We start from the raw sequence: 26,012 nt of genomic DNA, 5'->3' as shown, positions 1-26,012 counted from the left end.
AAGTAGTAGCGTGCGTAGCAGTAATTAACATGTGATCGCCACATTAAAAAAACGAAGCGATAATAATCAGTGGTGGCCGGAGGCATCAATCGGCCGGGCTCGCGCACGCGCACGTTGTCCTCGCGTGCCTGGCTCGGCGGGCCCACCCGCGGTTGAATTCCCGCACGTTTTCCGCCTGGTCGCCACGCGGTCCCGGAGACCAGACGCGTCCGTGTCCAGGTGTGGGTGTGCGCGTCCCCCCCCGTGGGCCCCACCTGCCAGCCTCACCCCTCTCCCAGTATATATTGGCTCGGCGACTCGGAGAGAGACAAGTGAGCTCGGAGTCGGAGAGAGACACAAGCCAACCTCGAACTCGAAGCAGAGCAAACGCGAAGCAGAGCAAGCGCCATGGACGCCGAGATGGCCATGGGCGAGAGCTTCGCCTACTACTGGGAGACGCAGCGCTACCTTGAGTCCGAGGAGCTCGACAGGTGCGCCTCCGCCTCGCCGCCGCCGCCGATCCGCCATTGTTGTTGCTGACATGGTGTTTGGTTGCAGCATGTACCTGCCGACGCAGGATGACTCCAACTACGAGTCGAGCTCGCCGGACGGGTCGCACTCGTCGTCGGCGCCGGCGCCGGCGGCCGTGGGCGGGGACGCAGCCGCCGCGGTGGCGGGTAGCGGTGGCGGGATGACGACGATGATGATGGGCGGCGGCGGCGGCGGTGGCGACGACGCCGGTGGCGCGAACAAGAACATCCTCATGGAGCGCGACCGCCGCCGCAAGCTCAACGAGAAGCTCTACGCGCTCCGCAGTGTCGTGCCCAACATCACCAAGGTAAGGGAGAGAGGAGTAGAGGTGTTCGTCCATGGCGGCGACGGCGACATTGCTGACTGACTGCTCGTCGGTGGTTGGGCGCAGATGGACAAGGCGTCGATCATCAAGGACGCGATCGAGTACATCCAGCGCCTGCAGGCGGAGGAGCAGCAGATGCTCCGGGAGGTCGCCGCGCTCGAGTCCGCCGCCGCGGCGAGCGCCGCCCCGGCCGCGGCGAACCCGTTCGCCGGCCTCGGCGCCGACGAGGAACACGAGTACGGCCACCACCACCCCTCGTCGTCGTCGGAGCGGACGAAGAAGGTGAAGCGGGCGCTGTCCGTGTCGTCCATCAGCGACGCCCTGCTCGCCGCGGCGGCGCCGGCGCCGCCGGTGGAGATCCAGGAGCTGCGCGTGTCGGAGGTGGGCGACAGGGTGCTGGTGGTGAGCGTGACGTGCAGCAAGCGCCGCGACGCCATGGCCCGGGTGTGCCGCGCCCTCGAGGAGCTCCGCCTCCGCGTCATCACCGCCAACATCACCTCCGTCGCCGGCTGCCTCATGCACACCCTCTTCGTCGAGGTATAATACAATCTCCATCTCCATTGCTGACGTCACGCACGATCACTGAGCTCCTCTTCCTTTCCTTAGGTTTGACCTTCCAAGTTTGACTTTGACCGTTCACACGCAGTACTACATTTTACTTCCATTTTTAGGTAGAAAAATAACGTTGCGATCACACGCTGCTCCCTTTGCGGCGTCAGTATGTTAGGCCAATCAAATCCTCACCAATCCTAAAGCAACCGTCCCGAATCTCAAAGCATCAGAAAATCCCCTTCTCCCCGCTTTACGAATCCACCTGATTCTTCTTCTTCTGTTCTTCGATTGCAAAAAGCGATTGAAAACCACATGGGATTAATCGGGTGCGCACGAGGGAGAAATCGAACAATTCGATGGATGGATGGATCGCGCACGTGCTTCAGATAATAATTAATGAATTAATTTTTTGGGGGACAAACGGGAGCACTACATCTACATGGGCGTCACATCACGTGCGTGTTTTGGTTGGGGGAAGCCATGGAAAACGATTGGCACGTGTTCGATTGCACGGGAGATGATTTTTTTCCCCTCGTTTTTTTATTTGTTGTGACGTTAAATTCCACACTTTTCTTTAAGCTGATTTGATTACAGATGTGAAGACAACAGTTTTTGGGGGATGTTCTGTGTTTTGTCCTCTTCTAGAAATTAGGTGTTTGATACACATTATTGAGGCCGAGTTAGTTTTTTTTTTTTGGGGATTGAGGCTGAGTTAGTTTGTTGACTTCCACGTGCATGCACGTTTCTTGAACTGTTAAATTTTTAAAAGAAATTATACAAAAATTGTTTTAAATAAATCATAACAATATATTTTTTAAGATTTTTAAAATATATTTAATTAATCATGTGTTAATCCATTACTCTATTTTACGTGCGGAGGGAAGGGGTTCGCAACCTCTTCAAAAGAACAAAACCTTAGCATTGTTAATTTTGGGGTTTTGGCTGAATAAAGTTGTTTCAAATTTCAGGTAGATCACATGGATAGTGTCCAAATGAAGCAGATGGTGGAGGCTGCTCTCTCCCAGCTTGTGGCGACCGGCAGTCCGTTGAGCTCCATGAGCTATTAGTTATGAGCTGGATAGATATATGGAGTCATGCGTTTTGGCCACCTACTTTACCTAGTCTCATTCGCAATAAAGCGCATTTTTATGTATGCTTGGTGATGTTGTTGTTGTCATTTTTGCGACACCCCACTACGTGATGGAGGTGGTTGTTTTCTTGCGAGGCAACGATTTAGTGGCTGGATGATAGATTTAAGTATTTTGGAAATCTTGAGTACGCTGACTTGTTTATGTAGCTATTAATATTGATGAATAATAAGGTGGTCCAGCTTAATGAAAACGAAAATGTGTGAATTACCTCTCTGAATGAACTATTGGGTGAGTGCGAATTGTTCGAAATAATAAATGAGTCTTATACTATTTGAAGATTAATTCTTTAGAAAATCACAAAAACACACATCACGGGATGGCGTGCATAGGATGCTTAGTACCACCTTGTCTGTTATAGGAGATGTAGATCTCCTTATAGAAGAGGGTGCTCTCCTAGCCACTTGAGACACGTGTGGTGAAGAGAACAAGAGAAACACACACGCGCTCACTCGTCTCGCCTGGCTAGGCCGCGATGGAGTCCAGATAAGTTACGCATGACTTATTCGGTTCGGTTACAGGGTGTGGAAGTGCTTCACATGACTACTTGCTATTTGTCGACCACGGCGCCGTCGTCAATGTCCGATACTGTGAATTCTTCCTGCTGTGCAGCTCCAGAACCCTCGGTACGCATTCATCATGTTTTGTATATTCGATCTGCTCTGGCTAGTTTACATGTATAGATCGTATGATGCGATTATGCTAGTATACATGTCCGGTACCGTGAATTCGTCCTGTTGTGCAACTCCAAAACCCTCGGTACGCATTCATCATGTTTTGTATATTCGGTCTGCTCTGTCTAGTTTACATGCATAGATCGTATGATGCGATTATGCAGTATACATGTTCAATGTCATGATTTATTTATGGAATAAATTAAATCTACATGTGCTTATATATTCTAACACGAATTACCCCTTGAACTCAAATACCAGACTTTTACGCTCTCAATTATTCATACTGAATAAATTACCCTCTATCGTTGTTTTGGGCGATTTTGATCAAGAACTTACACACGTGAAATCAACATGACAATCCAATCAACAAAGAAAATAAATATGGACCCACTTGTCATCTATCTCCCTTAAGCCAATCTCCCTCCCCGGCTCTCTTTGGAGGCTGTGGCGGCGCATACACCGATGCCGCCGTTAACTCGAGTTGAGGTGGGAGCAACCGGGACAGGGGTGCGCTTCATGTGGGAGTCATTGCCCTCGCTGATGAGGATGGTGCCGATTGGGTCATTGAAGCCAGCGGCCAATGTCAGAGCTTGTGCGGAGGTGGCTGCAACATCGGGGGAGTCGAACCTCACGTGCAGCCAGCAACAAGTCCACCTCCGTCTCAAGCTTTCTTGCGCTTAAGGATGCTCACAGCTGCCGCCACTCCTCCCAGGCCTCAATTGGCTTGTGCTTCACCTCCTCGGCCTCCGCCGGCATGTGCGTGAGGAGCCCCATATCCGCCGCCGCTCCTCCTCGGCCTCCGCCGGCGCGTGAGTGATTTCGTATTCACCAAATATTTCAGGGGTAATTTGAACTTTTTCCTATTGAAAATGATATTAGTTGCCAATATAAAATGATATTTACAAAAAAAAAGATGAAAATTCACCTATGTTAAAATTCAACAAATACAAAAAAAAAATCAAAGTTCTCACTCCAAGTCAAAATAAATCTATTTTTAGCCTTAGGTGTTAAAACAAGGTGGAGGGTAAATAGAGAAGTACCGCTCATCTATTTCACTACTTAAAAGTGAAGTCCTCGTCCCTCCCCAGATAAAAAACTACCTCCCTCAAAAATCATTATTTCACACGAAAATCAACCTGAAAAACAGGATAGAAGAAAAGGTAAACCCCATAATTTTGATCCATTGCAAAGCATAGTTGTCCTCCAATCCCATATAAAAAACCATGCATCCAAAAAAAATTAACCAATGGAAAAAACTGTACCATGTTCCCCACTCCTTTCCTTCCCTCTCCCAATCTCACATATACTTCGAAAAACCGGTGCATTAAAAAAGAACTGAACCATGTTCTCCAAATCCTGTTTCGAGGGTATAAAATTGTACCACACGTGTATCATATCCTGTTGCAACGCATGATATATAACAATAGGAAAATAGTGGTATTTATGGTTAGGTATGTAAGAGGTTAGCAAGGAGAACTTAACAAATAAAACTCATCAATTTACGAGCTAAAGGTAGGTAGGTTAGATGATAGAAATAAACTTATTTTTGGACTGATGTAGTAGTAAATATCTGTCATTCACAGTGTGCGAAAAAATTGGAAGATATAATATGACTGTTCAGCACATGCCAAAAAACACTTCGTAAATTTTCAGAAAGTTAGAATTTGAGACTTGAGAACATTTTATAAAACAGAGTACTAAAAATATTCAAGTTCTCAATAAAATTCTAAAGTTGTAACTGAAAATTAACTGAAAGTTGTGATTCACAATTTCAGAATATTTTAACAAAAAATAATTACATAGTGAGATGTCTGGACACAATACAGCGTGGTGTGACTCGTAAGTCGTACCATGACTTAACACTTTTCTGGAGCTTGCTAAATGTACTCATGTGTTTGTTTGTGTTTATTGAAATAGACAGTATTATATAGCGTCATTAGTTGGATGACGTCACCAACCTAACTTGAATGCGACAGCGAATTTACCCAGGACGGGTGTACCCGTATTCCATTCTATTCCTCATGTAGTCAAACATTCAAACTTTAAAGTCACAGTTATTCTGTTAAGGTCATTGTTTATCGTTTGCCTTCCCTTTCCAGTACAGATTTAATTCAATCTCTTGAAAATCTGTTAATTTTTGCTTGACTAGAGGGCAAAATGAATCAGCACATTTTAAACCTCTTATTATTAGCACCATCAACTTGAAAACTAGTACTATTTCCAATCAATAATATTTTTTGAGAAATATTTCCAATCAATTTAGTTACACCACACGACCCCAAATGCGTTTTGGATGGTGATTTTACTATTGAAGGTGTTTTTTTGTTAGATTTAATTGGATATTTGGCCTATTTAAATTAAATAAAAAAATCCAAATCCCATTAAATCTTACAAGTCACGTGTGTTTTCGTTCCACATGGGAAATCGAGATAGATTAATCAACTTCGATGGTGGAAATTATTTACACCAATTGTAAAGTTGAAGAGAGACAGGAGGAAAGCACACGCGCTCGTTCGCACAGTTTGTGATGGACAAAACGAATTTACACAATTGGTTGGTTTTGGAGTAAACAATGTCGTTTATATTGCACAACTGTTTTTGTTGGAGTAACCGAACTGTTTATAGTTTTGAAGTAAACAACTAAGAAAGTAGCCCGCGTATTCGCGAGGACATGTACCATATCGTAGGATGCATTTTAGAAACCCATAGGGTTGGTATACCAAAATTGTGATTTTTTTCATGAATTTTCTCCATAGCATTGCTTGATGAATTTAATTGTTATTTATAAAATTACCTACTAAAGATTAGGTTGGTAACTTATGATACTTAAGACGTGACTTTTGAAGTTTCATAGGGAAAGAGAGAAAACTTTAGCTATAAAAGACATTCATATAGAACCATATATAATTAATGATATAATTAATGGCTCTACCGATTTATGTAAAAAATCGATGATTAATTTATTATTTGATGACAAACGTCGAGTGGTCATAGCTACGGATAATTTCTCATAGGATATTATGAATATATCTACAGTATAAGGGTACAAATTAGAGAAAATAATAGAAGTTATGAGAAAAAAGAAATATCTAACCCTTAATTTTTAATTAATTCGGTATATCATTATTTCTAACCATTGCATATGCAGATGATCTAATATATTGTGCATAGTTGAACTAACCAAATTATTCGTCTTCCCTCACCATAGACGGTGGATATGTTAATTCATGCCTCCGGTGGCATGCTCGCACGCATCATCATACCGAGAAGAAAAAAATAATGTCCTGCATGTATAAGGATAATACATGTAACTATCTCATAACCCTCTTTTCATCTTAGAAAAATAAATTCTACACCCAGCATGCTTGTATATCGGGATGCACAGGCTAGCCCTCCAGTTTTTCACTCAATGGGCAGTATGTACCTTTGTTCTAATGATTAGATAATTTAGTAAATAACGTACAAATAAATATCTGAAATCAATTTTTAATAAATAACATACAAATAAGTATTTGAAATCAACTTTTATTAGTAGGATATCCGTAAGGACACCCCTACAGACCCCTCTCCCCTTCTTCTTTTCTTGGTGTATTAGTTGGATTTGAGCAACGTGAGATAGCATTCCCGACAATTCTGTGATGTAGGTATTTTGGGCTATAATTTAATATTTCCTAACCCTTAGCACCGAACGCATCCTAAGATCTTTTATTTATCTTTAAAAAGATCATATCTTTATGAAAGCATTAGGACTAAGTATATATCCTCTACATACATGTTGAGAGATATACTTAAGTTGGTTGTGCGTCATTATGTCCGTTGAAGCTATAATTAAGGTTAATGGTTTGTAGTTATGGGTACATTGATTTTATTAATAAAATAAGGTGGATATTTTGATTTTCCATGAGAACTTTTATGTTTTCTTTTATTATGGATGTGGGTCCAGAATATAATAATTTTATTAGTAGTTAAATATAGATGGTACATATCTTAAACTATTGATTTAATTAAAAAATACAATGGTTCATTCAGATCATAAATTGAATATATAATTAAAAAAGAGTAAATTGCGTCTACGGTACACAAACTTGGTAGGTGGGTGCGATCTAGCGTAACAATTTAAAAAATGATCATTTAGGTGCAACAACTTGGCTAATACGTGCATTCTGGTTAAAAAATCAATATTAGACACCAAACCTTTTAAGCCACGCAGTAAAAAAAAGTAGTCGTCGTTTGTCAATAATCTAATAAGTGTAATGATTGTCAAATAATATTGGTCTAGACGTATTGTATTTGCTTGCTTATAATAATAAAATAAAGTGTCGATTTGAAACCGAAAAATATAATGATCGTTAAAATTAAGTGCATAAAAATTGTTATAACATAATTTCCGAGCGATTCTACTGGTCAAACATATTCAATTGTACTCATGACCAATAATCTAATAGTTATGCTTATAATAGAACAAACAAAATAGGTTGAATCATATGTATGTAATAGTGTTTTGACGAAAATACACTTGATTGCCAAGTTTATGTACCGGTCGGCATATTTTTTCAAGTTGTTGTACTAAATCGCACCCACCTACAAAGTTCTTCTACTACTGATGCAATTTACTCTTAAAAAAATTACAACCATTGAAGATTCTTTATTATTTATAAAAAATATAAAGATCAATATGTATGAGGGATCACTGGTGGAGAAATCGTTTGTAGTCCCGGTTCATAACCCCCCTTTAGTCCCGGTTGTCCAACCGGGACTACGAATCCGGGACTAAAGATAGCGATCTTTAGTCCCGGGTGAAATAACCGGGACTAAAGATCGATCTTTAGTCCCGGTTGGTAAAACAAACCGGGACTAAAGATCGGTCAGCCACGTGGCCGGCTGATCCATCTTTAGTCCCGGACTAAAGATCTATGTACCATTTTTTTTTATTTGCATGGCCCTGTTTGCTACATGGTTGATTATATATATATATATATATATATATATATATATATATATATATATATATATATATATATATATATATATATATATATATATATATATATATATATATATATATATATATATATATATATATATATATATATATATATATTACAATACATATATATGCATTGTAATATATATATTATGCATGTATATAGAATACATATATATATATATGTATATATATATGCGTATGTATATATGTATAAATACATATATTACACACATATTTATAATTTAAAGCACTTAACATTTTATGTACATATATGTTACCAAAATATATATTAACACTAAAGTAAATGTACGTACATATATAAATATATATATATATATATACATGCATGTATAGTACAATTCATTTGCTCGCTAGCTATAGCTATAATTTCGACGCCTGCGGTACGTCAGAAGAGGAAGGACCGACGTTACAAATTGTCGATCCGTCGTAGTAGAATTCACCATCGGGATTAAGGACTTCTTCGTTGATGAACCCCATCTGTTGTTTTTGAACAGCCGTGATAAAATCCTTGTGTGGGAGTTTTTCCCTCATGTGAATACGCTATCATTCGAAAAATAATGACATATCAATATATGAAATTAATAAACAACTTAACAAATCGATACGAAATGAAATTTTGAATGGTTTATGTATACGTACATCGAGCTCTCGTGTGGTGTATATTTGGTTTGATAGGCAGTGGGCATACTCGCATACGTAGTAGCCACATAAGTTAGTTCCCTTGTCCTGCTTTGCACACTACATGAGAAACGATGAGAGATTTAATATACTCTTTATATTAACTGTAACTAGAGATTCAATTCAATATAATTTTGGATCATGCATGTACTCACTGGAAAATGAAACCTCCATCCAAGTTTTTCTTTCCAAGTCCCGTGGACCAATTGACGGAACCGATCCCAAGCCCTACATGTGCAGTTGCAAGCTATGATTAATTAAATATTACCCGAGATCAACATAATAGCAACAGAGTTCCGCGACTTTGGAATATATGGCATTATATTACCTGTCTATCAGTTGGAAGACCTTGTCAAAAACCTTCTCCTCTTTATTCATTCAGTCGTACACAATGACTCTGCATGCGTCCAAGTCAAAAAAAAACAGGACCCAGTGGAATCTGGAATATGCGTGAGATGAGATAAATATCAGAATGTACATGTTATATGTATGGGAATGAAATTTGTTCGAACGACAATAAAAACTCACTCTGTGTTGTACGGCAATAGTATGAACGTCTTGAAATGCTGCTGCGTTAGGAGATGGACTAGATTGTCCTCTGTGTCTTTCTCGTACTTGTCGAGCATTTCGGTGTTGATTTTCCGAGGGTCGATGAACCCAGTATCGTAAACCCTCCGCCGTCGGACCCTTTGAATCTCCATTCTACAACAATGAAAGGAAATTATTATTGCTTACATATATGCTAGGAGCTAATTATTGAACGAAACAAATCGAACTCAAAGATACTTACAAAATCCATGCGCTCAGAAGAGAGACGTCGAGGGCGTCCAGATGGTACAGATCGAAGACATCCTTGAAATGGATCCATAGAACATCTTCTCCTTGCAAGAAGTCGGGGTTTCTGATCCTCGCTCCGAACATCTCTCTACCATTGGCGCTCATTTCCATGTACCGTTCATGGAATTTGTACATTTGTGTCGGTAGGGACTGCAGCTGCTCAGGCCTGACAAGCGGTTTACCGAGTTCAAACATGTATGCCACTTCCGCCTTCGGGATTGGTGCGCCTCCAACCAACTGAGCCATGGTTAGACCGGTGTCCGAAATGAAATCCGTTATGCCAAAGTCTTCGCTGGTCACCAACGGCTCGACCACTTGGTGTGGTTGTTCTCCAAGCTGAGGAACTGGTTTGGACTTCTTGTAATAGGCTTTCCTAAGTGTTCGGTCATAGTCCGATAGCTTTAAGGCCTCCTTGTTTGCGGTGGACATTCCCTTGAAGAAATTCTTCACGCTCGGGTCAATAGGTATCTTCTTTTCAGGACTCCGAGGCTTGAGTTGCCTCTTCACTTCTCCTGCCACATAAGCGTCAAGCTCCTCTTGACTGCAACCGTACGGCGGCTCCTTGTTTTTGGTGGTGTCAACTTTGGCCTTCTTCGTTGCCCTTGTGCTGGCAGGAGGTGGAGCATGTCGAGACCTTGTCTTGGGAGGTGCAGGCGGACACGGTGGAGGAGGAGGCGGAGGAGCCGGAGGAGATGGTGCAGGAGGAGGTGGCGGAGGAGCCGGAGGAGATGGTGCAGGAGGAGGCGGAGGAGGCGGAGGACCCGAAGGAGATGGTACAGGAGGAGGTGGCGGAGGAGCCGGAGGAGATGGTGCAGGAGGAGACGGCGGAGCCGGAGGAGATGGTGCACGAGACGCCGCTTGTCGCCTAGGGAGGATGATGTACCGCTTGCGCCATAGTATAATGGCGTGGCTTGTGTCTCGTAGATGCGTCTCACCATCTCCTCCTGGGTAGTCCAACTCGAGGTCCTCGTACACGGCTTCCACCAGCTCAACTTCGACCCTCGAGTATCCTGCTGGAATTGGCCTGCAGTGGTAAGTCCCTGAAATGTACGTTGGGATGGCCATTCCCGACACCACCTTCACGTGATGAGAGGTTATCTATTAGTAATCAACCTAAGCAGCAACTTGCGGAACATACGAGTCAAAAATCATATATTACATCAAGCATACCTTGATTGATAAGTTCTTGAAGGGAATATGCAGCTCACATGGTGTCCGATGCGTGATCTCATCAACGGGGTAGGTGGTTTCGTCCTGGGTTTGCATGGCGTCCATGCTATGTGATACTACTTGCCCCGTTGAGGCACAGCTGCTACGATTGTCTGATGGGCTGACCATTGGAGGAGGTATGTACGGCTGGGGATCGTGTGACCGATGTGCTGCCATGCGTTCATCCACCTTCCGGGCCATCTCCTCTTGCATGCTGAGCTCATAGCTTGATACCCTGTACTCAAGATCTGCAATCTTCGCCTCGGTATCTCTCTTGCTCCTCATCCGACTCCTGTACGTGTGGATGTCCTCCTTGAATCCCATCTTCTAGGGAATCACGCCTTTCCCTCGTGTTCGTCCTGGATGCTCGGGAGTCTGTAGGGCGAGTGACAGCTCGTCCTTCTCTCTGTCGGGTCGGAATGTGCCTTGAGAAGAGGCTTCCACTGCATCCGTTAGTCGATTCGCAGCCTCGCGTATCTGATCGCTGAAGACCAAGGAGCCATCAACTGGGTTGAGCGTTCCACCGTGAGCATAGTACCAGAACTTCGATCGATCAGGCCATTTAGCGATGGCCGGTTCGATACCCCTCTCAAGCAAGCTTGCCTCCATCTCCTCCCATTTCGGCATCGCGACGCTATAGCCGCCTGACCCCAAGTGGTGATGGTACTTCTTCTTGGTGGCATTTTCTTTGTTTCTTTCCATCATCGCCTGCCCTTGTTGACCTGTCTTGTAAGCAACGAACTCGTCCCAGTGATCCCTTAGCTTCGGGAATACGTCGAAGTTCGGTGTCTGCCCCTTGAGGATGTATTTCCGGTACAGATCTCCCTTGAAGGTCTCGAACTGTTCTGCCATTTTGTTAAGAGTCCACTGTTTCACTATGTTCTCTGTACCCGCAGGGAGCGTGAACGTCTCGAGCATTGTGGTCCACAGCATCTCTTTCTCTGATTCCGGGACAAAGCTGTCATCACCCCCGCGTGCCCTTGTTCTGCGCCAGTACACCTTGCTGACAGGCACGTTATCCCTCACAACCCAACCGCTGTGGCGTACAAAATTCTTGGCTGCTTGTGCCGGAGCACTAGGTCGGCCGTCTGCGTCCACCTCAGTTATGATGTGCCAACCCTGTATCTTCTTCGCGACACCTCATTGTCCGCGTGTCCTCTTCTGTCCAGCGGAGGGATGACTTCCACTAGCCTCCTCCTCGTTCCCCTCCGCATCCCTCTCCACGTTCCCCTCCTCGTTCCCCTCTGCATCCCTCTCCGCGTTCCCCTTCTCGTTCAAGTACTGGTTTGGATCCTCGTTCCCCTCTTCTTCGTTCCAGTACTGGCTGCTTCCCGATGCGATTGTATCGTACAATATCTGTTCCTCATCGCGATCAGCCATCTGTTCATAGAAGAAATATTTGCTAAGCGTAATATTAACACTCTACTAATCTTGTATTAAAAATCAAATAATCATATATGCTAAGTCTAAGTGTCGTGTATTTGTACGGTAGATAATCATATATGCTAAGTCTAATTAAGTTTCGAATATTACATCTCTAATAATCTTATATTAAATCTCTAACAATCAAATATGTTTCAATATTACATCTCTAATAATCTTATATTAAATCTCTAACACTCACATATGCTAAGTCTAATTAAGTTTCGTATATTAAACCCCTAATAATCTTATATTAAATCTCTAACTATCTCTAACACTCAAATATGCTAAGTCTAAGTGTCGTGTATTTGTACGGTAGATAATCATATATGCTAAGTCTAATTAAGTTTCAAATATTACATCTCTAATAATCTTATATTAAATCTCTAACAATCAAATATGTTTCGAATATTACATCTCTAATAATCTTATATTAAATCTCTAACACTCACATATGCTAAGTCTAATTAAGTTTCGTATATTAAACCTCTAATAATCTTATATTAAATCTCTAACTATCTCTAACACTCAAATATGCTAAGTCTAATAATCTAATAATCTCTAACACTCACATATGCTAACTCTAATAATCTAATAATCTTATATTACAAATCTAACAATCTTATATTATATCTCTAACAATCACATCTTTACATCACTTGCCTGCGCGAATTCCTTCGAGGGCTAGCTACCACTTCGGCTTGAGGGACGACGACGATGACGTCTTCTCTACAACATGAAAAAAAAATGTATTAGTCTAAATGCAAAGGAACATATAATGTATTTCACGTTTTCAAGTATATATAATCATATATATATGCTAAGTTCAACAACAGTTTAATTATCTCGTTCGTACACATTTCGCTCGCGTTTGTACTCACACTTTTAGTTCAAGTGCATTCACGTTCGTTAATGTTTCAATCATGTTCGTTCGCGTTTCATTCACGTTCGTTCGCGTTCGTTCACTAACACTCACGTTCGTTCACGTTTCAGTCACGTTCGTTCGCGTTCGTTCGCGTTTCGTTCGCGTTCGTTCGCGTTTCATTCACGTTCGTTCGTGTTCGTTCACGTTCGTTCGCGTTCGTTAAGCGTTCATTCGTGTTCGTTCACTAACACTCACGTTCATTCACGTTTCAGTCACGTTCGTTCGCGTTCGTTCCCGTTCGTTCACGTTTCGTTCGCGTTCGTTCACGTTTCTTTAACGTTTCGTTCGCGTTCGTTCACGTTCGTTCGCGTTCATTAAGCGTTCGTTCGCGTTTGGTCACGTTCGTTAAGCGTTCGTTCGCGGCGGCAGCGTCTCGCGGCGGTGGGGGCGCGGTCCGACGCCGTGGGCCGGCCCGGCGGCGTGGGGGCGGCGGCGGCGTGGCGGCGGCGGCATCGTCTCGTGGCAGTGGTAGGGGCGCGGTCCGGCGCCATGGGCCGGGTCGTCGGCGTGGGGGCAGCGGCGGCATGGTGGCGGCGGCATCGTCTCGCGGCGGTGGTGGGGGCGCGGTCCGGCGCCGTGGGCCGGATCGTCGGCGTGGGGGCGCGGCGGCGGCGTGGCAGCGGCGGCGGCGTCTCGCGGCGGTGGGGGCGCGGTCCGGCGGCGTGGGGGCCCGGTGGCGTGGGGGCCACAGCGGCGGCATGGGGGCCCGGTGGCGTGGGGGCGCGGCGGCGGCGTGCCGCGGCGGGTACGTCGGCGTCGGCGTCGTCGGCGTTCGTCGGCGAAAGAGAGAGAGACAGAGAGCTACATCGAGAGAGAGAGGGCGGGGGCTCTCACCCAAGAGACGCGGCGGCGGCGTCTGCGGCGGAGGCGGCGAATACCGCCAGGCGACGGTGAGAGACGACGGCGGCGTCGGCGCGGGGTTGCCCTAGGCAGTGGCGGCGAAGGAGAAGCCGATGCTCGATCTCGATGGAAAAACGTCTAAGTGTTGGTGGAGAAGACGAGGGCGCACCGGGAATATATATACCCTCGGATCTTTACTTCCGGTTGGTGAGAAGAACCGGGAGTAAAAGATATCTTTACTCCCGGTTCTAACAACAACCGGGATTAAAGATGAGAAGAAACGGGAGTAAAGATATACTCCCGGTTCTTCTCACCAACCGGGAGTAAAGATATTTTCCCGCTATTTCCAAATTCTTTTTTAAACCCGGTTAGGGTTAAGAACCGGGACTAAAGTTAATAGCACTGAATATTGAATTTTGTTGCATATATATTTCTAAAATAGTAAATAATGCATTAAAAATTCTAATTAACATATGTAAATCCCACATGTATGATTTAAAACTTTTAAAAATTCTAATAATCATATATAATTAGCATATGCATGATATTAAATTGTTAAAAATTGTAACTAACATATGTAAATCCCACATGCATGATTTAAAACTTTTAAAAATTCTAATAATCGTATATAATTAGTATATGCATGATATTAAATTGTTAAAAATTGTAATTAATCATATATAACTAGCATATTCAATACATCCAAAATAGTTTACAACAATTACAGCAATAGATCGGCGGTGACGGTTGTCCGCACGTACTTTCTCCTCACTATTGTTCCTTCCTTGTGATCGCTACGTGAGTAAAGGGTGTCTTCGTTTGATAGGAGGATGCTAGGGTCAACCGTCACCGTGAAAGGGGGTTGCCTATCAAACTGATCGTAATCCTCGTCAGTCTTGTCCTCTACTCCGACGATTTTTCTTTTGCCTGGGAGAACCACATGGCGCTTCGGCTAGTCAGGCCCTTTGCCCTTCTTTCCTTTGCTAGACATGTCCTTCACGTAAAAAACTTGCGTTACATCATTGGCAAGGACAAAAGGTTCGTCCGAGTATCCAACGTTGTTAAGGTCAACCGTTGTCATCCCACTGTCATCAATCGTTACGCCTCCACCAGTCAACCTAACCCATTGGCACCGGAACAGAGGGACCTTGAGAGGTCCATAGTCAAGTTCCCATATCTCCTCGATGGCACCGTAATACGTGCCAATTGTACCATCGTGTCCCATGGCATCGATACGAACAGCACTGTTCTGGTTCGTGCTCTTCATGTCTTGGGCTCTTGTGTAGAATGTATACCCATTGATCTCATATCCCTGGAATGTCGCGATCGAGCCAGATGGACCCCTCGCCAAGAAGGCCAGTTGCTGGTTAATCGTCTCGTTACCCATGAGATGTTGTCGCAGCCATGTGGGGAAAGTATCAATGTGATGCCGTGTAATCCATGCATCGGACTTACCGATGTTTCTGGCGCGAACTAGAGCCAAGTGCTCCTCGATGTAAGGAGCCACCAATGAAGATTGTTGTAAAACCGTGAAATGGGTTTTACGGAATAAATTATTGTATACCGTCATTATTGCTTTTCTTCTGAGAGTCCCCTTTCCCCGTAGTCTCCCTTCATGGCGTGATTCAGGTACCCCGATTGGGCAAAGGTCTTCAATAAATTCTATGCAGAATTCAATGACCTCCTCTGTTCCATACCCCTTGGCGATGCTTGCCTCTGGACGAGCACGGTTACGAACATACTTCTTCAGAACGCCCATGTACCTCTCGAAAGGAAACATGTTGTGTAGGAACACAGGCCCAAGAATACCGATCTCTTTCACTAGGTGACAAAGCAGATGCGTCATTATATTGAAAACTGAAGGTGGAAATATCAACTCAAAGCTGACAAGACATTGCACCACATCATTCTGAAGGGCTTCTAACCTATCCGGATCGATGACCTTATGCGAAATTGCGTTCATGAAAGAACATAGCTTTGTTATTGTTGCCCGGACATTGTCTGGGAGGATACCCCTTATTATAACTGGTAGCAGCTGTGTCATCAACACGTGACAGTCATGAGACTTTAGGTTTGTGAATTTCTTCTCCTTCGTACTTATTATTCGCTTTATATTCGTGGAGTATCCAGACGGTACCTTGATGCTCTCCAAGCATTGAAACATACTTTCCTTCTCTGCCTTGCTAAGAGTGTAGCTGGCTGGACTCAAGTAATGGCTGCCTTTCTCCTGTGGTTCCGGGTGAAGGTCGCCGCGTTGTTCCATATGCTTCAGATCATTACGTGCTTCCAGTGTATCTTTCGACTTTCCATATACTCCTAGGAAGCCAAGAAGGTTTACGCAAAGGTTCTTAGTGAGGTGCATCACGTCGATTGCGTGGCGGACGTCCAAGAATTCCCAATAGGGTAACTCCCAAAATATAGAGTTTTTTTTCCACATCGCCGCGTGACCATCCTCGCTCTCTATGGGCTGGCTGCCAGGCCCCTTTCCAAACACCACTTTAAGATCTTTCACTATAGAAAACACTGTTTTCTCGCTGCGATGTTTAGTCTTCGTACGGTGGTCTGCCTTATGTTCAAAGTGCTTGCCTTTCTTCCGTACCGGGTGGTTTGCTACAAGGAATCGACGATGACCCATGTACACAGCCTTCCTACAGTTCTTAAGATACGTACATTCTGTTTCATCCATACAGTGAGTGCAAGCCTTGTACCCCTTGTTGGACTGCCCAGATAGGTTGCTAAGTGCAGGCCAATCGTTGATGGTTACGAACAGCAGCGCTCGTAGGTTAAACTCCTCCTGTTTGTCCTCGTCCCACACGGGGACACCTTCCTTCTTCCACAACAGTTTAAGATCTTCGACCAGTGGTCTTAGGAACACATCGATGTCGTTACCAGGTTGCTTGGGGCCTTGAATAATAATCGGCATCATTATGTACTTTCTCTTCATGCATAGCCAAGGGGGGAGGTTGTAGATACACATCGTAACGGGCCAAGTGCTATAGCCGCTGCTCATCTCTCCAAAAGGATTCATGCCATCCGTACTTAAACCAAACCGTATGTTTCGTGCGTCCTTTCCAAAGTCTTTAAATTTTCTGTCGATGTTTTGCCACTGCGAACCATCTGCGGGGTGTCTCAGCATTCCGTCCTGTTGACGTTCTTCAGCGTGCCAACGCATCATTCTAGCATTCCCCTTGTTCCTGAACAAACGCCTTAGCCGTGGTATTATAGGGAAATACCACATCACCTTAGCAGGAATTCTCTTCTTCGTTAGCTGCCCGTCAACCTCACCTGGATCATCTCGTCTAATCTTGTATCGTAGTGCTTTACAAACAGGGCATGCTTCTAGGTTCTCGTACTCCTCACTGTGATATAGGATACAATCATTCGGACATGCGTGAATCTTCTGAACTTCCAGTCCTAGAGGGCAGACTATCTTCTTAGCCTCGTACGTTGTCTCGGGCAATTTGTTTCCCTCCGGAAGAATGTTCTTGACGAGTTTCAATAAATCGCCAAATGCCTTGTCACTAACACCATTTTTTGCCTTCCATTGCAAGAACTCCAGAGTGGTATCCAACTTTTTGTGCCTCTGCTCGCAACCTGGGTACAACGACGTTCTGTGGTCCTCTAACATCTTGTCCAATTTATGGGCCCCCTTTTCACTTTCGCAGTCCTCCTTGGCATCCTGCAACATCTGACCAAGATCATCCGCAACGTCGTTATAATCAGCATCTATGTCCTCCTCGCCCGTTTGATTTCCTTCAAATCTAGCGTACTGAGCAAAGTCTGGAATATTGTCGTCTTCCACTTCATCTTCTTCCGTTTCAACCCCTTGCTCTCCGTGGGATGTCCAACAATTATAGCTTGGCATGAACCCCGACTCAAACAAGTGGAAATGAATAGTCCTGGATGCAGAATACTCCTTCTGATTCTTACACTTATTGCGTGGACAACAAATAAAACCCTTCTGCTTGTTAGCTTCGGCCACTCTCAAAAAATAATGCACGCCGTCAATAAACTCTTTGGACCGCCGGTCAGCGTACATCCATTGCCGATCCATCTTCATGAAATAAAAAAAAAATCGTACACAAATAATCATTCGTACAATAATGACAGTCATACAATAATGATAAAATAATCACAAACTCTTTCAACAGTCATACAATAATGACATATCATTATTCATACAAAAATTATAAAATATTCCACCAAATAATTCTTATTTATTATTTTTTAAGTTTTAAATTCTTTTAATTTTCAATTTAGTTTGTTTTCTTTTATTTAAGATTAACTTTCACTATATTTTCCTACTCAACTATTTTATAAAACCTTATTTAGCAAATAAACAAAATTTCTATATATTCTTTCTTTTCCCACACAAATTTTCTCTCTCATCAACTTACAACAAAATTTTGGAGACAAAAAAGTGTGCAAAACATAGCTCCAAATGTAATATGACCAAAAAAAATATTGGAGGATGAAGTTACTAACCTTTTAGGCACCTCCGATTTATATATAATCACCAAAGTAAATTCACTATAAATTTTGGCATGACCTCCCCTCTTTTTTAAAGAAATTTTGAAGCTTGCTCGGGCTGGAGGAGTAAGAAGACATATATAAAGGGGTGTAACTTTAGTCCCGATTGGTGTTACCAATCGGTACTAAAGATCACCGGGATCTTTAGTCCCCGGGGGGGCTGACAAGCCCTGACAACATTTGAACCGGGACTAAAGATCATCTTTAGGGTTTAGGGTCATCTAAAGATCAAATATGCCCGTTACCCTTTTTAACCGGGACTAAAGATCATCTTTAGTCCCGGTTTTTGTTGCAACCGGGACTATCGTGGAATTCGGCCGACCGACGAAAGATGGTTTCTCCACCAGTGGATATTATCTATATGTATATTTGCAAGTGCATGAAATTAACTTACTAATTAGACACCATGAAGCCTTAACTTAATTACCTTAGAGAGAAAAAAAAAAGTGCCGAGCATAGAAAAAGCACGCATGCTCTTCTCATGATACGTGTGAATGGAAGCACGTGCTTCCGGAACGGCCATCTCCGCCGCGCTCGCCAGCTCCTCAATCAGTTCACCTGCAGCAGTAACAAACCACAGCGGCAACTCGATCAGATCTCGAAACAAAGGGCTTGCATATTTGTTTGGAAAATAAATATCAATGTTGTGGGCCGTTTTGGGGGGGGGGGGGGGGGAGGATAGGGAGGTGGGGTTCTTTTTTTTTTTAAAAAAAAAGAGAAATCTAATAGTTAAAATAAAGGATCCATCTGTTTATTAGAGTGCCACGTGGTAATTTAAGAGCGTTTATAGGATGCCACGTGACGGCTTAAAAGCGTTTGTAGAAAGTTTAATGGACTTTTAGTATATAATAAATAGATAATAGATGTGGTTTATATTGCATAACTAGTAAACGGAAGCGACCCTTGCCCTTTGTCTTCGGCTGTTACTTAAACTGACGTAAACACATAGTTGAAATGGATGGGTGTTGCAAGAGTAAAAAATATTCGTCGCTCTTCCTATTTCTAGGACTCTTCAAATTGTTGGTTTACCCTATAAAAATCAAATCAGAACCCAACTGGCTAGATCACAATCTCGAGAAAGACACATAGATATAGACCTTTGCACCCATATGTTGTTGCTGCTTCGGTGATCTCATCCTAACAAGCTTCATGATGAATACGTCGGGAGATGAATCAGGTTTTCGGGAGTGCATCCAGCAAATGCTCGTTAGTTCCGGTGAATAACCACGTTAACTACTTTCTCTTCATTATTGCTAGTGGCGAGAACGATATCAATAAGAACTGCAACTGCTCTGCTTCCAATACTGCTCTTTGTATGTTTTTTATCGCCGGCCATAAAAGTTTTTATCGCCGGAGAAAAAAACAAATAGACCAAATTGGTTCAAGAACCTCTGCCCAGATGGATGGCAAGAAAGGGGCAAAAAGGTTAGCTTTGATAAAAGTGACGGTGGAATTGGACGGAATGATATAAATTTATGATCCGGAAACATTCAATGGTATTTAAATGTAGTGTAAAATTCGAACCTTATTTTTAATAATTCTGCATCACATATATAACCCTACTTTGTCCATAGTTAAAGGGTCCTACCTTCGTCCTAAAATAATTATAATTCTAGGTTGTTTAGTGCATATTAAGGTTCGAGAAAAAGGACTATGATACATCTTATTAAATAGTGTATAGGTAAAAGTAGAAGAGTAGTTGAGGGTAAAATAGGAAGAAATTTGAATATGAAGTGATTAATGAGACCATTAGTACTTTATTGTGATAATTATTTTGGGACAAATTTAAATCCTATAAATATAATTATTATGGGACAGACATAGTACGTACTTAGATATCAACTAGTTTTATTTCAAGATTTATAATTAGAAAGATATGAAGGACCATGGTTTGAATTAATCTGATTGTGAGGGGTCCCTTGATTTTGTCAATGTGGAAACTGAAAAGTAGAAATGCGGCAATGATCTCCTGTTCAAAAGAAAAGAGAAGTGGCATCTTAAAAAAGGAAACGGAAAGAGAAGTGGGACCTTAGGGTGATTGAGATAAACGGGAACAAGAAGATTGAGAATATACAAAAATGAGGTGAGCGTTTAGTTTATAATTAATTAGGTATTAATTATTTAAAACTTAGAAAATAGATTAATATAATTTTTTTAAAGAAATCTTTTTATAGATTTTTCTAGAAAAAGTCACCATTCAAAAAGCGTGCTCGCATAAAACTAAGAGACTTTTGAAATGGAAGCAGCCTTAGCCCACATAATTTAGAGCCAAATTGCGATTTTAGTCTTCTATTTTCTGTACAGCTCTCTTGTGTGGTACTCTGAATCTGAAGTCTGAACCAGGAGTTGGAATGTTGGATCATTTCCATGAATGTAAATTGATGATATTGCTGAGTATCAGACACAAGGTTAAATTCCCTATAACCTGTGAATTTCAGATTAATTCACCTGACTAATTAGTTCATCATCTAGCTACGCCAAAAAAATTACAGACCGCAAGCTACTAATATATATTTCCTGCATTAATTTCACATGGTAATATATTTGCGTTGGTGGATCACATGATGTCGTTACCGTTTCCGGCCGGCTTCACCGTTCCGAATCGATTTCTAAAAAAAAAAAGAGGGAAAATTAAGGTAATGAAACTAGGAGATGACCTTTTCTGATAATTACCGACCATTTTTATTCCAACTTTGAATTGAGGATAAAACACTAGCTAAGCAAGCTGTTGATGTTTTGGACAAGCAGCCGTCCATCCATCCTGCCACCTGGTAAGTTGGCATTTTAAATTTTGATACTTAATTCGTGCATCTTTCAAAATTTACGATGGGAGACTCAAAATCTTTCATTTCGTATCACTACATCCATCTAACCACACCGACGCACATGCTGGAATTTACACTGGTGTTGGGCTACTTTTGTTTGTTTTTTTTTTTTTTTGCTTCTAAGCAGGCCTATGATCCTATCATTTGACTGTTTGGTGGAATAAGCTAAACGATATATTTACAAACAAAAATAAAACTTTTATATACGTGTTCTTGTCGATCTAAAAGCAAAGTCTAAAATAAACCTCAAAATCTTAAATTTTGACTAATAAATATAAGTATAAACGAAAAGACGAGGCTTCCCTGTTTATCTCCGGTGCATCAGAGCTTTGACATCATCGATGTTCATATCCACTGAACCTAGCCGAAATTAAGGCTCTGTAACCGTTTGGACGGTAAAAATATAGAATGACTTCCAAAATTGTTGTCGCCGTCGTTGATTATTCCCGCTTTCGGCAGCGACAGGAGAAGAAGGTGGCGCATCAAGTCCCCTTTGCTGAAAATCCTACATATACTTCATGACTAAATTAATAAGGTTGATGCCCTTATAAACACATGCATGTTAATAGACTAAAGCGTGTCGTCGTCCTTTTATAATTCGTGACTTATATATAAATAAAATCACTTGTCACGGCCGTCCTGAATAATTAGACTTTTTCACTTTCGTGATTGACTACTACGATATATGTGTGACTGATCGATTTCATGGCCCAATCGCGACTCTTTCTCTGACCTCTTTGTGGAATCTGTATGTAGATCCTTGCATGGATGGCGCGGCCCAACTAGCTTAATTAATTTAGAGTGAATGGTACATTGGTCAATATTTTATTTTCTAAAGAAATCCTTAACACAATAACTTTTAATTGAATTAGTTTTTTTTTTTGAAAAACTACCGTAAATGATTAGGTTGCGATGAATGAAAATTGTATGGTTACATTTATTACATAGCACACTGACTGGACGAGGAACCTCAATAGTTTTGCACTTGTAGTAGCAGTGATCAATAGGTTGATCTGGTTTCATATGTCAGTCGCAGCTACTGCAGATCTAGTACCGCAGCCAATCCCAACTGACTTTTACAATATTCATATTTTTAAGTATTTTAATTCACGGTAAAAATATGTGATTAGTCTGATATAAATAGTAACTAGAAAATGTTATTTGAAGACGGTGGAGATAGTACTAATTATAGCCCCATTAATTAGTTCAACATACTCCCTCTCCCTCCAGTTTTATAAATTTTGACGTTTTGGACAATGACACGATTTTCAAAATATATCTTTGACTATATTTTCCAATTATAATATATTCATGTCAATTCTTAGAATCGGCAATATAATTTATATGGTGCACAAAATCAAGAAGAGATGTTGACATAAATGTTTATATTGGTTCAAGCCTTCGGCGTGAGGTAATACCCTAGTCTAGCTAATGTAGATTAGACTTGCGTAAGTATACGTTGCATGGCGTTGGAATAGATCGTGAGCACGTAAGTGGAGAATGATCACCCTTTAGTGTTTCCCCTTGCATCCCTTAAGTAGTTACGAGGTCAGCTGGGTGGATATGGTACGGTATCCCTCATAATTAGAGATACCTACTTAATTGTTTTATCGTCTATCTTCTACTTAATTTACAAGTATACCGTATGGGCCTAGGGTTCTCGGTCCACCCTATGCTTCATGGCCCAAGGCCTTGCCGTGAGTACCCGAGTACTGTGTACCACACAATACAATAAATAAAAATATTTTTAATTTTATTATAGTGCTTTATAAAACAAATATATAATGTTGTTTTAGTGCCTTTAAACTAAATATTTTAGAAGGTTATAAAAAGTTTGACCTCAACCTTATCCAAAATGTCAAGAATTATTAAACCGAAGAGAGTATGTACTAGTACTTTATATTGCGCATCATATATCCATAATATCTTCTCGTAATATTTGTTTCCTATGTCATGCATGCATTAATTCCTGCATTTCACATGGACACTCTCGGAAAGATTAAGTCAAATTTTAATCATCTCCTACGTTCAAAACAACTAACCACTCTTGATTTAAGATTTTTTCAAAAATAAGTGACCACTTTAACACTGCTAGAACTTAGATTATTCACGACCAACCTTAACAAACATCTGATCGTTGATAGTCAAAGAAGCCGCGGTAGGCCCTCCGACGGCCATGTAATCGCTGGTCGTTACTACGTGCATGTATGTGGTCGCTAATAAGGCGTCAGTTCAGAATTTTCTATAGATAACGAAATTGGTGGACCGATCCCCTTCCCCGCCGGCTTAGATCCGCTGCACTGGTGCACCAGCACCGACGCCCCCTACATGGTCACCACTGCCGCTGCACCCAGCGGTCGCCGGCCATCCCTGCGCGCCTGCTCCCGCTCCAGGCTTTTCCCGAGGACAAGATTTGGCCGCCAATAAGCCCCAAGCCCTAGCGCCTGCCCAGTTGGGGCAGCTCTGACTCGCCGAAAACGGCGGCTTAGCAGTTGGGCATGGAACAGCGGCGAGGCGTGAACGGCAGAACTAGGTCAGATGATATCCCTTGTAACTTTTTCTCTGCCTTGTTTTAGCGTTGTGGCTTGAGGATTATGATATGTTCGTTCCATGATATCCCTTGTCGTCCTGTAATTCTATTTTCCAAATTACGGCTGGGTTTAATTGTTTAACTTGAGGATTATGATATGTTCCTTCCATGAGATGAAGGAATATATAAGACCTGTAGTACATAGCCATTTTTTCTTGCTGATCTGTCAGGCTAGTTTTTCAAAGGAACAATTTGTAACTATGCCCAATTGCCCATTGCAGTTTAATTTACCAGTTATACTGAGTGAGCTTGTGATTTGTACTACTCTTGTAGATTTGAACTTAGAATTTGTTATAGATGGCAGTGTGACCTCCATTCATGCTCTCATGTCCATTCATCCATGAAGTCTCAACAAGGTATATTTTTTTTCAACATGGCGCATAACTTCTTTTTTCTTTCTGAATGATTTTGAGTTTGATCATAATACTTGAGAGGAAAGTCAATTTTTCTTGCAGGATAATCTAGTCAATATACAGTGATTGGTTTATTTATCTAAAATTACGGGATTCTTCTTCTGTGAACACGCAAATTTGTGGAGGCATCTTGGCATATTGTTTAATGTTTACAGTTCAGTAACAAGATATAGCATGGCCCTGATACCGCTGACAAAACGATAATTTCATTTTCAATCAATCATTTATCTTCCCGTACTGCAATTCATGGCTTCTTGCAGGCAGTTGATAGTTTTTTTAACATATTCTACTTATTGGTATGAATTTGCCCTGCTCTATGTTATCAGTAGCAGAGCACACTTGCTTCCATTTGGATTTATTAAAATGTGTTTAGTTTCTCATATTACAGCTCCCTTCTCTTCATGGACAGATTCCAGTGTGACATAGCTAAAGTGCAAAGAAACTTATTTTGTGTGCCCAGATGTTATTATTTCCAATGGTTCCTGCAGGATGATTTATATATGTTGATCAACATTCTTGGATTTGATCAACATCAATATGATATGCACTGATAGTCTGGTATATGGCTTGCCACTTCCTTTTTTTTCCAAGTTCAATAAGATAGCATACATCCCCAACTTGTAATGCTTTGGAGAAATCAATAAGAATAATCAACAGACTAATGGACTATTAATGTTGACCCTAACTTAGATATTGTTAGGTTTACACTTACCATAGCTTGGTGTAAAAGTAGTATCTAGTTCATAACATAAGCATTCAGACTGCTCTATTATACAGGCTGAATTATATGTTCTCCTATAACTCCACATATCGCTATTACAATTCATTTGTGTATTGATTGGTTTAAACCTTGGATTTTGCAGTGTTCACAACATGGATGAAACAAGCCAAGAGTTCTACGACTGGGTTGAAGACCTTTCATGTAGTTGTAGATGTATAGTACATTATGGACGTACATTTCCAAATTATATGTAATGAACGAATTAAATTATTTGCATTTGATTAATAAAGAGTGGTCAATAATTTCGTTTATTGGTCTATTAACATCTCGTTAATCTAAATACATTACCATTACTAGTAAAAAATGTGATATCGTCATTAATAAAATAAAGACCACACAGTGTTGTCATCGTTAAAAAAAATAACGACACAAATCATGGTCGTTAATGAATATAACGATGTCACAATGTCACAGTCGTTAAAGAGATGACGATGGCAGAGAAACTCCGTCGTTAGTACAATAACGACAGAAAAAAAGTTAGCGTGCTCGTTAATATTATTAACGACGGAGCCTTTAACGACCACTGACGACCACAAAAAATATGGTCAAAATATGGTCGTTAATGACCTTTAACGACCACATTTGGACTTTCAACGACCATATTTTCTGTCGTTAATAATGATTTCTCTAGTAGTGTAAAGTATTACTTATCTTATTAACTAGGTGATTCCCCGCGCTTTACTGTGAAAATTTCTAAGTAGCATGTAATATTTTTTTAATAATCGAGCAAACAGTACAAATT

At 41.7% G+C, this 26,012-nt stretch overlaps 1 protein-coding gene, 1 long non-coding RNA gene and 2 pseudogenes across 4 annotated transcripts; 2 read left to right on the top strand and 2 right to left on the bottom strand.

Moving 5' to 3' along the window:
* The first annotated feature begins 309 nt into the window (after positions 1–309).
* On the top strand, positions 310–3,317 carry LOC4335417 (transcription factor BHLH6-like). Of its 2 annotated transcripts, none has more exons than XM_066309875.1 (4): positions 310–470; positions 538–817; positions 902–1,372; positions 3,057–3,317. In XM_066309875.1, exons 1-4 carry the CDS (start codon positions 388–390, stop codon positions 3,216–3,218), a joined length of 996 nt encoding a protein of 331 aa, XP_066165972.1. In that variant the 5' UTR covers positions 310–387; the 3' UTR covers positions 3,219–3,317. The 2 variants fall into 2 exon arrangements, with proteins under 2 accessions (XP_066165972.1, XP_015634154.1); XM_015778668.2 differs by lacking the exon at positions 3,057–3,317 and adding an exon at positions 2,356–2,728.
* Positions 3,318–8,580: 5,263 nt separating this feature from the next.
* Positions 8,581–12,324, bottom strand: LOC136356183 (uncharacterized; annotated as a pseudogene).
* Positions 12,325–14,852: 2,528 nt separating this feature from the next.
* On the bottom strand, positions 14,853–17,369 carry LOC136356182 (uncharacterized; annotated as a pseudogene).
* A 6,405-nt stretch (positions 17,370–23,774) lies between these two features.
* LOC136356298 (uncharacterized) lies at positions 23,775–25,521 on the top strand. Of its 2 annotated transcripts, XR_010741013.1 has the most exons (4): positions 23,775–24,019; positions 24,350–24,432; positions 24,899–25,047; positions 25,353–25,521. It is a non-coding gene; the product is annotated as an uncharacterized lncRNA (long non-coding RNA). The 2 variants fall into 2 exon arrangements; XR_010741014.1 differs by lacking the exon at positions 24,899–25,047 and having other exon boundaries at positions 23,881–24,019.
* The last annotated feature ends 491 nt before the right edge of the window (positions 25,522–26,012 follow it).

This window comes from Oryza sativa, chromosome 4 (assembly GCF_034140825.1).
Source record: "Oryza sativa Japonica Group chromosome 4, ASM3414082v1".
Classification (NCBI taxonomy): domain Eukaryota; kingdom Viridiplantae; phylum Streptophyta; class Magnoliopsida; order Poales; family Poaceae; genus Oryza; species Oryza sativa.
The sequence above is the reverse complement of the archived record's forward strand: the minus strand, read 5'-3'. Positions and strand labels throughout refer to the sequence as shown.

Bases quoted from the DNA above. Each gene is read 5' to 3' on its own strand.
- LOC4335417 (XM_066309875.1), top strand. From the start codon at position 388: ATGGACGCCGAGATGGCCATGGGCGAGAGCTTCGCCTACTACTGGGAG. The intron at 471-537 runs GTGCGCCTCCGC...GTTTGGTTGCAG, and splicing joins GAGTCCGAGGAGCTCGACAG to CATGTACCTGCCGACGCAGG. The intron at 1,373-3,056 runs GTATAATACAAT...GTTCGGTTACAG, and splicing joins TGCACACCCTCTTCGTCGAG to GGTGTGGAAGTGCTTCACAT.